Below are 13,810 nucleotides of genomic sequence, written 5' to 3'. Positions count from 1 at the left end.
TAAGGGCGCTTTGGAGATTTAATGACTCGCGCGGGGCTTCGGGCTGGCCCCAAGCCCAGGTGTTGCAGAGCAGGGCCCGCTGCCCGGAGCAAGGACAGATCCAGACCCTGCTGCCCGAGGGACGGACCCTGCCGCAGGGCGCAGCTTCGTCGCAGCTTCGCTGCTGGGGGGGGAGCCTGAGCAGGGGCCAAAGCCCTGAGAAGAGGGTGTTTGGGGACAGGGACTCTCTTCTCCTCCGAGGAGCCCTGATGCCTGCCCGGGGGAGGTCAGAGATGCCACCTCCTTCCCCAGGGCCCAAACTGGCGCTCTGCACAGGCGCGATGTGCTGCTCCCTCCTCCCACCACCCTTCCCGTCCACGTCCTGCTGCTGGTCTTTCTGCCGCAGCCATACCCGCCCCGTCGGCCGTAACCCACAGCCCCCCCAGTACTGACTGCCCTACCCTCGCTGCTAAGCAGCAGCCAGCGAGTAAGAAACCATCTCTCTGCTTCACCCTACCTTCTTCTTCCTCACCATGCGTGCCCCAGTCATGCTGCCGGGGGGACCCAGGGGTCAGCACTGGCTGCAGAAGTGGCAGAGCAAAGGGGAGAAGCCTACAGGTCAAGGGAGAGCCCTTGGGATGGCAGTGTTTCAGGTAAAAGAGGGTGCTGCACCCCCCCACGCAACCCCCTGTGCCCCTGTAGCACCTCCCAGGGTCCTGTTAACCCAGGAGGGTGCCATGGGGCAGGCACAGCCCCGGGCGACGCTGCCTTCGCCGTGCCAAGCCCTGCCCCGGGTGCAGCCAGCTCGCTCCCTTGCCTGCAGCACCTCGACGAGCACCACAACCGCAGCCTCTCGCAGCAGGCGAGCAAAACCCATGGCTGCCGGGAGGGCCCGCAGGAGTTTTTCCACCTCTGCCACGGCAAGCACAGCTGCTCAAAGCAGGGCTGCAACTCCAGCCCGGGCACTGCTGCCCAAACCTGTCCCCTTGTGCTGGGCTGCCTGCTCAGCAGAAAGGAGAAAAAAAAAAAGACAAACACCATTAAAAGGCTTGGAAAATTTTATTCTTTACTGAACTTTAATAGTTTTTTGTTTGGTTTAAACACAATAAATATTTCAGTAATAGCATTTAACAGACTGGAATTCAAACGCACTGCAGTACCTGAACTCCCAGCGACAGGACTCCGGGGAAGCGATCGGGGTCCCTGGGACCACGGCAGTGCCGGGACCGCTGCTCACAGCCTGGCTGCTTCGTCTGATCTGTTTAGGGGCAACCCCGCGCAGAGGGGCCGGGCCTGCTCAGCTCCCGCGGGGAGCCTGGCGAGCACCCCGAGCCCCGGGGAGCCAGGCCCCCGCCGACGGCGGCTCCTCAGAAAGGCTCAGTGGGGAAGAAGGGACAGAACCAAACCACCGCACCGGCACAAGCACCGAACGCGCCTTTCCCTGCATCATTTCATGGCCCCAGGACAGCAGCCGGCAGCATTGGCTCTCCAGCCCCGCTGCGCAGGGGGTGGTGGCAGAAGACCGGGCTGCAGAGTCCAGCTAGGGCCTCCAAACTTGTTTCTAGAAGGACGAGGAAGCATCCCCAACCCCTTCCCCACCCTGCCCAGGAAAACCGAACAGCCAGATGGACACAGGCCTTCGAAGAAGCTCTGAGGGGTTGCAGAGAAGCCCCCTGTCCTGCACTGATACCAGGGGCCCAGTGCTAAGAGCCCAGAGAGCCGGGACTGTTTGCAAAACCACTCAGAGGTAAGGGTTGAGTCTGAAATGCTCCGGTTCACCCCATGGAGCCCCTCTGCGGGTTGGGTTTGACGCTGCTGCCTTGGTTTACCGTTAGGGGCAGGGTTACAGCTGGAGAAGAGAGCGATGCAGCACTCGCTCAGAAGGCCAGAGCCAAAACCAGTCTGGGACCCACCACGCTCCTCTTCCAGAGGGGCTGGCACCAGCACAACACGGACCACTACCAAAACCAGCATCCGCTTCAGCTGAAAGCTCGAGGGACAGAAGAAGGTCAGTCTGAAACACTGCCGGGGGGAGCGGGGCGGAAGATTTTGATTAAGGAGGTCTCCAAGCTGAAGCACAGCACCCGCTCCTACCAAACAGCCATCACAGATGCCGCTGGCCGAGATGAACGGCACCTTGAGCAGCGAACTTCAACGAGAACTTCACCCCTGGGGCAGTGACGCCCTGACCACTTCCTCGGAGACCAGCCTAGAGCCCTCCCAAGCCAGGTCTGACCACACCTGGATGGGCCAAAGGGTCTTCTACAAACTAACAGTGACCTTTTCCAGAAGCAAAGAAGTCAGCGTAGCACGCGTTGTCACCACGTCCCACCGAGAGCAGCCTCCACGTCACCTCGGCCACTGCTTCGACACAGCACAGCAAGGTAGAACAGGCGGGCACAAGCAGGATGAATCAAGTTTGCAACCCCACGCCAGCGTTGCAGATCTGCGTTAGAAAAGCAAAGAGTAAACGAGCTTGTAGCTGACCTAGCTCCATCGCCACCGCTGGCCAACGGCACCGAAACAAGGCTGACGCACTGCACCGAAAGATTTTGGGATGGGGGGCGTGTAAGGGAACGCTGGTGTGCTGTGTCCCCCCTTCTCAAGCGAGTGATGCACGCTAAGCAAAAAAGGGACAACTGGAAACAAGCCTCTGCTTCAGGGAAGTTCCTGCAGGTTTCGGAAGGATACAGAACCCCATGCAGAGTTTTGCCATAAACTAAGGTGACCGGAGCTCAGCTACAGCTTGTGTTTGCACAAAAGTCAACTGTTCCCTTGGACCCGTGTATGGAAAAAACCAAAAGATCTGAGCGAGTTTCCAAGCAGCACCATTTCTGCAGAGAGTTTCCAGGTCTATCACAAGCAGGCGCAGATGCTCTCAGAGGAGAAGAGTTTAGGGGCCCTGCTGGACTGACCTGACTGAGATCAAAACAGCTCTCGGACTACAAACTGCAGGTACTCAATGCACCCGGGAGGTAACATCAGGCCAGCTCTATTTAAGGAGCTTAAATAGATGTTTCCAGAGCCTTAGAAAGCTCATGCTTACAACATGCTGCTCCCCTGGCCCTGGCAAAGCCACCTGTATCAGGTGGTTGACGTTTACGAGCGCAGAGACTGCTGCCGAGCCCCTGCAGCGACCGACCGCAGAAGAGGAGTTAATTGCGGCACAGAGACACCGGGGGAAGGAACAAGCTAAAACCACAGCGCGTAGGTGCTTGTCGGCCCACAGGCCAGCCGCAGCATTTGGACTTGTAAAACGTTGCTTTTAGTGTGACGGCCGGTTTTGCCCAAACCCCAGGAGGTCCCAAAACCTCCCTGCACTTCCCCCTCAGCCCCGGCTCCGCTTGTGAATTCCTGCACTAGGTCCGTGGATCGGTGCAGAGGCAGGAGCTGTGATAGGAACCACAAGACTGAGATGAAAAAGGCTGCGAGGCCGCCTCTGCCTCGGCTGCGCAAGCCCTGTGCCGACACGTTGGCATGTCCCAGGATCCCACAAAAACCTGCTTTGGAGCGGAGGCTGACCGGCCGCAGCGTGGCGAGGACCGGGAGCAGCGGGCAGCTCCCACCTGCCTGGGGCCGAGGCCAGGAGCCCGACATCCCAGCGGGTCTTGAAGGACTGCACCTCTCCCTGATCAGGTTTTTTTCCTGGTCATACTCTGTATTGAGATAAAACGTGCAAAACAGATTTAGGAAAGTGTAAGAAGTCCTACCATCGACTCAGCAGGTCCGTTAAGAAAAGATGATTGACGCTGTCCCTGGAAGAAGGGACAACGCAGATCAGCTCTCAAATACCGGACAGGAGGAGCTGAGGAGCGAGCGCACGTCCTACCCAGCCTGCGCAGGACTCTCTCCCGTCCCAGGGAACACATCCCACCACAAGGACAGAATCTAGCCAGCACGGCAAGCAACCACCACCGCAACACGGTTACCCTCAGACGCTGTTAGCGAGGAATACATTTATTCTTAAGACTTAAAACCATTGTCATTAATAAATAGTTTGTTTCTCAGCATGCCATACCCCACCATGGCAAGATGGTTTGGTCTTTCTGTTTGTTTTCATTCCCTTCCCAGAGTCTGGGAGCAGAAATCACTTAATTTCTAACAGCCCAAAGAGAAACTGTCCCCAGCTTCACAGCAGCACGACTCGGGAACAGAGCCGCACGCGTGCCCAGATCAGGTCTGCTCTCTCGCTCTGCCACAAGCCTGGCGGCACTAGAGACACGCGAGCCTGTTTTCCAGCACTGATTTAAGGAGATATTTTTTGAGTTTCAAGGTGCAATAAATTAAGGCACCAAAAACGCAGGACTGTCCAAAGATAAAGCCTGTGCGGAGAGGAAGTGGTTCCAGTTTTTAAGAGATCTTTCTCCTACAGCACAAGTCTTTGCAGGATTTTAGAGAGGAAGCCCTGCTTCCACATGTTTGTGACTTCACAAAGGGGTTTTTCAGGGTGTATTACGTGCTGCAAAAGCGCACCAGCTCACAGCTGGGTGAGACAACAGACAAACAGTGTATTATGCAGACAAAGTGACATCCTAAGATTTAAGATCAGACAACTTCTCACAGCATTAGCACTGACCCAGTAATGCTACTGGGAAGAGACAGGACAAGGCAAGCTCCAGGCTCGGGACCCAGAGCTCAGCTGAAAGCCTGAGGGAACAGCTCAGTTATTCCCTGGTCCTGCAAACACATAACTAGAAAGTAAATCATCCAACCTCCACTTTTTGTCAGTGCTGCTTGCACAATTTTGCTATCTGAACACGTCCCATAGATAAGCGTTGTGTCCCATTTTAAGATTCCCTGTAATTCTTGTGCGAGTGTGACTTAAATTTATCTCCCTTCACAATTACATTTCGTTAAATAGCAAGAGTCAAAAATTCAAGCGCAGCCCAATTCTTTTGTACACTTAGGGTTTTTTTCTGTACGACGTCAGTAAAATATATAGGAGTAAACTACTTTATTAAATAAACTCTGAAAACCATTTGCCCCCTCTCCCAGGTGAGCCACCCTTCCCAGACGCGGCGTAGCCGTACAGACACGTGCGCATACAGACGTTCAGCCGAGCCCTCCCACGTCAGCCCAGACGAACGCACCAGCTCGCTCCTCGCAGGGCGCACCGTGACCGAGCAACCCTGCCCCATGCGCAGTGAATTCGTGAGCTTGCCTCAGGATTTCAAGTCTCATAGTCTGCATGACAATGATTCAAATTTACAAAAGAAAACGCATTAAATAGTCGTTACAGTTTGAAGGTTTCCTAAAGCAGGAGGAGTCTTCACCTGCAGAAGGAAAATGCTGTGACCAAGCTTCTACGAACCACTTTGCACAATAATCAGTGTATACGCGACTTTGTTCCCATGGTAGATTACATATGCACAATCTGCTGTGCTTGTTCGCTTCCGGATGCAGCCTTTCCAGAGCCTGGGTTTAAGCTACACTCTTCATTCAAGCACAGGTCTTCGTTAAATAAAGTGAACAGAAAAGAAAATCAGCATTCAGTCTTCACCACACCACTCTAACTCAATTACAAAAACAAGTTTAAAAAAAAATAATCAATGCAAACATGTCTTTTACAAATGGACAGTAAACAAATACATCCCTGGATGAGACACACAGCTGCTGGGGACAACGGTTTTGAAAATAAAGCGGTATTTGGAAAGGACCCCACCACACACACGCCTGTGAGCTTTCTGAAAGTGCACACACAATAACACAACACTTATTAAGGTGCTTCTCTAAGCGGTGGATTTGCTGCCGTTGATGGTCTGGTGGGAAGGGCGATGTGCGGACCGAGCCTGGCTGCGCTGCTACAAAAGAAGAGGCTCAGGCAGCATGCGATGACCCAGCAGAGCCGACCTGAAACAGCAAGTTCATACTGGTAGGAAGCGGGGGGAGTTTGGCCCTGTGTTAGACAGGCTGGCGTAAGCCACTGTCTGCTGCCGATCGGAGCCCAGACCCCGCTCCCAGCCGGGGAACGCACACGGACAGGCAGGAACACGGTCGAGATGTGGTCCCAGGTACCACAGCTCGAGCAGGGGAGGCAGAAGCCGCCTTTCCACTTTTACAGGAAATTGAGCCCCGATTTTCTAAGCCCCCCGAGCAGACTATTACTAGAAGTTCTGTGTGTTGTTCTTTTCCTCTTTAAAAAAACAGGTGCAAGTGTTTGCCCAAATAGGTGAATGCAGGAAGGCGGGACAGAATGTGGGAGAACTGTCACCATCTGCTCCCTAAGTACCCAGGACAAGGGCTGTCTAGCAGGATTAGAGACAGACAGGAACTCCCCCGACCACCAGACGTTCCCCTGGCCTTGCAGAAATCAGCTGTTATGTTGGTTTTGGTGACAAGTCAAGACGCTTTGCTCAGGTAAGGCCCTTTGCATCCCCAACCACCTTTACCGGAGCAAGAGCTGGGGTCTGAGGTTTCACTGGGAACATTCAGCTGGTCTCATATACAGCAACAGTATATGAAAGGCTACTCTCCTCGTCCAGTTTCACCCAAAACTGAAAGCTTGCATTCGTCGAACAGCAGCGGGGGCTGCCCCGTCCCAGTCCTGCCCTGGCTGCACCGGATACCGTGCGTACTTTGCCCCGATGTCTGTCCAGAGGATAGGTTTAGATCTGTGGTGATGGTTGAAGTATTTACAGGTATTTGCAGCAGTTATTTACAGTACTTCTGCAGACCGCAAGCCGATTTTCTCTTCCTCCACTCCTAGTCAATCCGGCGTGGGCTTCTTTAGTGAGAAGGGCCGAATATTGAAGTGCCTGCTCAGCTGGCTCACCTGGGGACAAGGCGGACAACAGGACTGGGTTAGCGAGGCTCGGAGGGACAAGGAGGAAAGCAGGCAGAGCGCCAGACCGGTTCCCTGTACGGCCGACAAAGCCCTGCCACCTTCCTGCACCACTTTCCCCACCCTACATGCTCCCCACGGGCGCAGCGGATCCGGACCGCAGCCTCTGCCTTGTGCTGTGGGGCCAGGCTGCCCTGCCCAGGCACTGAGCCCCATCCCTGCCAGCCCGACGTTGGGGCCAGCCGGGCACGTGGCCCTGCAAGGTGCAGCCTTGCTCCCTTCCCACACCTTCCCACGTAACAGCCTGGTCTGTCCGGGAGCAGACTCGCCCCCACCCTGCCCTCCTCAGGGGCAGGAGTCAGAATCGCCTGCCCTGAGCCCAGGCACGCAGGATTTTACCCTGCGGTACTGCTCCCTCTCTGCCCCTCCCAGTAGAACTGTTAATATTTTGCTTAAATTAATTTGATAATCTCAGACATCTATGTGAAAAATTGCTCCCTGAACCCATTTGCAGTTCACACTGGGGGTCGAGTACTTTGCGTTGACACACACAGGAGGGTTACAGAGAGGAGGGGAACCCAACACCAGGTTTTGGATAATCAAGCGCCTTTTACACTAGCCTTTGGAAGAAGCCTTCACCACCTCTTTGGAGGACATGAGAAAACCACAGAGGACTGCGAGCTGCACCACAAAACGAGCTTTCGGGCACGGTTCAGAGAACCGCAGGCAGGAGGGTAAAAAAAGGTGGTGTGGCACCGGCAAGGTACAGTCATTGCAGAACCAAGACGAGCAGCGCTGAGCAGCACCAGAGGCTGAGCTGGGCACAGAGTCAGGGCAGAGGGTTTATTCCCCATCATTACTCCCAAATTCAGAGCAGTTTGGGCTTATGTCCCAGTCACAAAGCCTTAAAAGGCTCTTCAGCTCAATAAAGGCTCTTTTATCCTGGAAGGGAAGTCTGCACAGATGGGCCCTTGGAAAGCTGGAGGTGGGGGGAAACGAGGGGAACACAAACTCCGGGGAGCAGAGACTGAAGCTCCCTGCAGGGGATGGGCAAGCCCGGGCAGACAGGAGGATTACACCACCCAGTCAGCCCCCATCTCCAGCTATGATTCCAAGACCAAATTTAAGCTTCTTAGCTATTCAAATCCTTCTTGCATAGAAGCCTCATTACACTAATTGGAAAGACAAGACAACCTGGCTATTGCTTCTTTGCTGTAATTACAGTTCGAACTCGACTCCGGAGGCCCCACGTTAAGCGCTGGGGTTCCCAGGGGACAGGGCTTCCCAAGGAGGGTGTACGCACGTGGCAGCGGCCAGCTCCGCAGGGGACATGGGGTCCCTTGCCCTGGTTCCTCAGCAGCTTCCTGGGGCATTTCTAATGGGACTCGGTCTCCTCTGAGTTTGTTTCCTCTCTTAAATCAAAACTCAGGGAGTCAGGCAGAGCTGGCACAGAGCAAGGGGAGCAAACCGGTCCCTGGATCTCTACACAGCCCTTGCAGCAGGGGAGAAGGCAGAGCAGCTGCAGCGTCCCCACGTTCCCTAGCAGGGACATCCCCCCTCCCTCCTGGCTCACCCAGTGACTCCCAGCGCAGGGCACGTCAGCAAGGTCGCAGATCGAATTCATCAGCCAGAGTAACACCGACAGCCGTTTAACTTTTTACACTAAGACTCCCAAATTAAGCGCTCCTGCCCAACACGCAGACGCAGTATCTGCTGCTCTGGGTATCGACTGGAGCTGCCCTTCCCACCGCCCAAGGCTGCAGGTCACCCTTGCTGGCTTACATCCAAACGGCTCCATAAGCTGCAACCGCAGCCAGGATAAGTTAAACACGGCAGCAGAGATACGTGCATTTGTTTCAAACTAATCTCCGGTACAACAGCCCCCCGTCACATTGTGCGTAGCTTGCTTCAAACCCACGCGACAGCCCGCACAAGCCTCTCGCAAGGAAGTCAGCTCAAGTTTCGTGTGGTCACAGACAGCATGACACAGAGAGCCATTCCCACTGATATTCCCCTTTTTAAGCGGAGAATTCTCTGCCCCAAACAGCAGCAGCACCCAAGCAAAGCCTGCAGTCAGAGCACGGCAGCCAAGCCCGAAGCCCACGGGCTGAGTTCACCTACCACGACCACTCCGTAGTGGATGTGCGCCAGAGTGAGGAAAGCAGTTAACAAGTAGAGGAGAAGTGTTTCGCTGTTCGGCACGAACCCGGACATCACCACGAAGAGCACCGCCGCTATGGGGAGCAGCATCCAGTTCAGAGGCTGGCAGCGTGTGCTGCTCATCTGACAGACAATCAGTTGGCACTGCAGGAAGAGAAAGCTGTCAGTGCTTGCACCCAGAATCGACTCTGCAAGCGCAGAGCTGTCCGCAGTGCAGAGAGGACAGTCACACATGTACGTGTACCAACTGCCTGCGCTTACAACTACCATCATGCAGTTTCCCCAAGTTTCTCACTCAGGACCTTTCTTTGCATTAGAATTCCTGTGGGACACACAGAGCAAAGCCCCGTGGGGCAGAAAGGTAATAGGGAAACAGGCAGCAAAGGCCTGTTTCTTTAAAAGAAAAACGAGTTCCCTTGAGCTGACCGAGCCTTACCAGCGTTATCTGCACGATCAGCAGAAAATGCTGCCAAGCAGCAGCATGAGCTGCTGGACCCAGGACACGGACACACAGAGCTGCTCAGCCACATGTCTGAGGTGACGAGCACAGGTGCCTTTGTTAAGGTCTCAAGCAAGCAATATGCAGATGCAATATGCAGCTAAATCGGATTTTGACAAAAGCTTTAGTCCCCCACATTTTAAGTTTGTCCCAAAAAGGAAGCAGGAACTCCTTTGATATTAGCAGTTTGGTATTCACACCACAGAGGATGCATGTGTGAGCAAACACACTCAATTTAACTAATTCTCTAGTTTCTCAAGAGCGAGAGCTGCAGCACAAAATTCGCACACCCCGAACCCCGTCTACTTTCCTGTTCGTTCTTTCAATCATAGCAAAATAGAAAAGCTGTTACGTTAATCTTCGCATCTCCCTTCTCTCCTCACATTTGACCTGCCTCCCAAGCGTCCTGGCAGGCTTCACACTCCCCAGGGGATAAACTGGAGCATAAAGCAAAAGCTGCTTACAGAAATGTTAGCGAAGGCTGTTCCGACCATGAAATAGAAGAGCCTGGGATGAACTTCCAGGATGTCTGTCGGGGACATGAAGATCCACGTGGTGCAGAGCAGGAACAGCAACACTGGGGATACCAGTGGCAGCATGATTTCATACACAGAGTGGTGCTTCAAGGTGTTATTTTTATAGGCCCTGAAACACAAGCAAAAAAATGAAAATACATGGAACCACAGTGGAGAAACACCTGGCCCCTGCCTTCAGGAGAGGGCTGCAAAATCTCATTGGCCATTCTGCTACCCAAAACTGCTGACATCAGTCATAACCACGGTCAGACAAGCAAGACACACACTTTCATTGTTAACTCAAAAAACGCCTGAACTACAGAGGCACCTGGTTGTCTGGCTCTCTGGGTTGTTGTCGTGGTTTAACCTGGCAGGCAGACAAATACCACGCAGCCGCTCGCTCACTCCCCCCCCCTCGCAGTGGGACGGGGAGAGAATCGGAAGGGTAAGCGTGAGAAAAATGCGTGGGTTGAGATAAAGACAGTTTAATAGAACAGAAAAGAGAAAATAATAATGATAATGATAGAATATACAAAATGAGTGATGCACAATGCAATTGCTCACCACCCGCGCTGACCGATAACCAAGTAGCGATCGGTACTTCCTGGATCACGCCTACCGTTCATATACTGAGCATGACATCACATGGTATGGAATACCTCGTTGGCCAGCTGGGCTGGCTGTCCTGGCTGTGCTCCCTCCCAACGCTTGTTTTGTTTTGTTTTTTTTTTCTTGAGCTAAATGTCCTTGACTAGCAGGGTACTTAGCAACAACTGAACACATCAGTGCGTTATCAACATTCTTCTCGTACTAAATCCAAAACACAGCCCTAGGAAGAAATTTAACTCTATCCCAGCCGAAATCAGGACAGTTGTGACCAACAGGACAAACCTACAAAAGCTGGGGGCCCTTCTGCAAGACCCTGCTGAGCAGGCTGCCAGCCCGCTGCTGCCAGCGCACCCCGCAAACTGGGACCTTCTGGCGTGTCAGAGCCACTTTGCCACGCTGAAAACAGTCCTCTGAAAACTACTGAAAACTAAGGAAACCAAGTTCTAAGAGGCTTTGGGGGTTCTTGCAAAGGTGCTAGTGCAGGGAGGGAGACTTGAGGACAGAGAAACTTACTTGTAGAAGTTATAGAGGCTCATCGGCAGCGTCACAGTGAGCGCGCAAGCTGGAAGAGAAAGAGCCGCGTTACTGCCCCACGATAGAGGGAGACCATCTCGTGCACCCCATGAAGCGGTTGTGCTCTGGTTTAAGTTCCTTGCAAGAAAAATAGCTCAGAGGTGCACCAAGAATAGCTCGGCACGTTTAAAAGTAGGTGCTCATAATTCTGGTCCAAGGGCTGTAATTACAAGTTAAGGTCTGCTATAAATTAAAGACATTTCAATTTTAAAAAGCTGCATTAATGAGCCCAGTATTATGCTTTAAACAGTTACAAACTTTAGTTATAATACTGTCTTTAAAGAGACATGAGGTGAGTTCAAACTCCACAAGCGACATGGCTGCGCACAACAGAGTTTTCAGTCTCCATAATAAAGCCAATTTGCTATTTCTCCCACTATGAACAACCATTTTCAGTTCCCATTGTGCAAAAAAGTTCTTGTCATTTAACTTGACAAATGATACTAAGAGTCTCAATAAGTCTGAAAAAATTTAGACCTCAATAGGGAACATTCATCCGCTACACTCAAACCTGTGAGAGTCTATCACAACTCCTTCCATGTTTATAAAGCACTAGGTATTTTAACAGAGCTGTAAATATTCCTGCTTTTAATAACCCAGCTCCTATCCAAGTACACAAATCCAGGCAATGTAGGCATCATGCTCTATTTTTCACATAGGAAAAGTGCATTTATTATTCTGTGTTAAGTTATACGTCTGCTAAAGGACAGCTCAGAATATCCACCTGATTAAGAAAAGTGCAAGCATTAGATTTAACATAACAATTCAAGACATATTGATTTGAAATTAAGAGGTTACAATTAACCCCTAAAGAAAGGGACACAGACTAAGAAAAATTAAACTAAGTAAGAACTTCTGAATAAGCCAAATTTCATTCAGCAAAGACAGCTCTCCCCGGCTAAGCTTCACCTGCATTACTCCCCCTTTTGCAGTGTCTTGTTCTGACCAACCATTGGAGGAAAAGGCTGGGGTTTTATTTAATTTTATTTCTTTTTTTATTTAATTTTTAGATGGGTGGATGCAGGGCAGGACCCCCAAACAGCAGAGTGCTTTTCCCCACCTCCGTGGCTGTAACCTCCCTCCTGCAGCAGCCCCCTGCTCCTGCGCAGCGTTTGGGCTCTGGGTCCTGCCCTGGCCATGCTGCGGGGCGAGACGGAGCCCCAGGCAGCAAACCAAGCATGCTCGGCAAACAGCGCGAGCGCCGGGGGATCCCCGCTGGCCGCCGGCTGCCAGCACCCACCCACGTGCTGGGCTGCGTTTTACCCCCTAAAAACCTCACGGCTCTCGCTGAAAACAGACCGTGCTTCCCCTGGGCAGTGCGATGCCTGCAGCCCCACACTCGGGCAACGCAGCTATTTGGAGGAGACGTGCATTCACACGCTCGTGGGTCCCAGGCAGGAGGGAGTCTCCTGTTTAGCATCCAGGGTCCGGTGCTCGGCTCCAGCTGGCTCCCAGCGCCCTGGCACACCCGGCCCCAGGCAGCAGCCACAACCCTCAGCCGCTCTCGTCTGCCCGCTACGCCGTTCCAGGCCAGGAACCATTTTCCAGGCAGGCAGCACCGGGGCTGATCCCCCAAGCAGCAGCATGCACCTATATCCCCAGGATTGGCACAAAATACATCTGAGGCATGAGCGCAGCGCTCCGCTGCCTTGCTCTTTTGGTCAACACAGACCCAGGCAGACGGGAGTTAACTTCTCCAAAGTAACTATGCAGAAGACAGCAATACTTTGAAATCCTGGGAAAGGGGAGGCTGCAAGAACACCCTCAAATAGTCACTTCAATAACAGCCTCCAGGAGCTTTCATTACAGCAAACAGAACAGCGTTATCATATAATTAAGACATTGGGTTTCATTAAAAAGGTGGAGTTTAAAAGACAGGCTTCAACATGGAGTTTCTTACCAATAATCATTGCAGTGAATAGGTCTCTATATAAGAAATTAAACAGGAAAGGTGCATACCAGGCCTCCACTCCCACAATGGCTGTCACTATGTAGACAATTGAAATGGTCTGAAAGAAAGCACAGGACAAGCAGGCGTGAGCAACCGGACGGGCAAGTCTGGCAGCACCCGACCGGCAGCGCAACGTGCGTGCCAGACAGCGTCAGGGAAAGGCAGCTCGAGAAGCACGCTCTAAGCTACACCATGTTCAGTTCCCCCCACCGGCAGGAAGGAGAAAAATAAAAAAATCCACAAACATCCCCTGTTACGAGACCAGGTCTGATAAGTGTAGTAGCTGAGCTGTTGAGAAGGATGCGACCAGGAGCTGCTCCTCGCAGCAGGAGCAAAGATGCCCTCGCACAGCTTGAACTCACGAGATGCCTGAAGTATGAGAGGTTTTATACTGCAAGTTGCAGTGACCCTGGAGGGTTTGTTCAGGGACTCTTTCTTGTCCGTCTGCTGAAGCAATTACAGGGAAAGAGCTAACAAGGGATATTCCAGTTTTAATAGTAACCCTGAAGCTGGGTGAAGCATGCCTGCAGGGCAGCTCAGCCCTCCGCCCCCTGCCTTTCTGCAACAGGCAGAGATCCGAAAGCATTAGGGTTAAGCAATGCTTTTGGAGAAAAGGGTCAGAGTACAGTCAGAGGAGACCAGCTACGGCCTCCTTTTACTAGCAGAGATGATTATTGCAGTTAATGCAGCTGCATTAATTGCACTCTCCTTCCAACTTGTTGCATTTCCCACCCAGCATCTGA

At 52.6% G+C, this 13,810-nt stretch overlaps 1 protein-coding gene across 2 annotated transcripts in view; it reads right to left on the bottom strand.

Moving 5' to 3' along the window:
- Positions 1-582: 582 nt before the first annotated feature.
- SELENOI (selenoprotein I) overlaps positions 583-13,810 on the bottom strand; it is a 38,661-nt gene continuing 25,433 nt past the window's right edge. The window contains exons 6-10 of one of the 2 annotated variants that reach the window (XM_075144743.1): positions 13,017-13,125; positions 11,057-11,105; positions 9,884-10,064; positions 8,882-9,064; positions 583-6,751 (exon numbers count right to left, since the gene is read on the bottom strand). In XM_075144743.1, the coding sequence (XP_075000844.1) occupies positions 6,635-6,751; positions 8,882-9,064; positions 9,884-10,064; positions 11,057-11,105; positions 13,017-13,125 (639 nt within the window). In that variant the 3' untranslated portion in view covers positions 583-6,634. The remainder of the gene's footprint in view (positions 6,752-8,881; positions 9,065-9,883; positions 10,065-11,056; positions 11,106-13,016; positions 13,126-13,810) is intronic. The other variant, XM_075144744.1, reaches the window with a different exon arrangement.

This window comes from Calonectris borealis, chromosome 3 (genome assembly GCF_964195595.1).
Source record: "Calonectris borealis chromosome 3, bCalBor7.hap1.2, whole genome shotgun sequence".
NCBI lineage: Eukaryota > Metazoa > Chordata > Aves > Procellariiformes > Procellariidae > Calonectris > Calonectris borealis.
The sequence above is the reverse complement of the archived record's forward strand: the minus strand, read 5'-3'. Positions and strand labels throughout refer to the sequence as shown.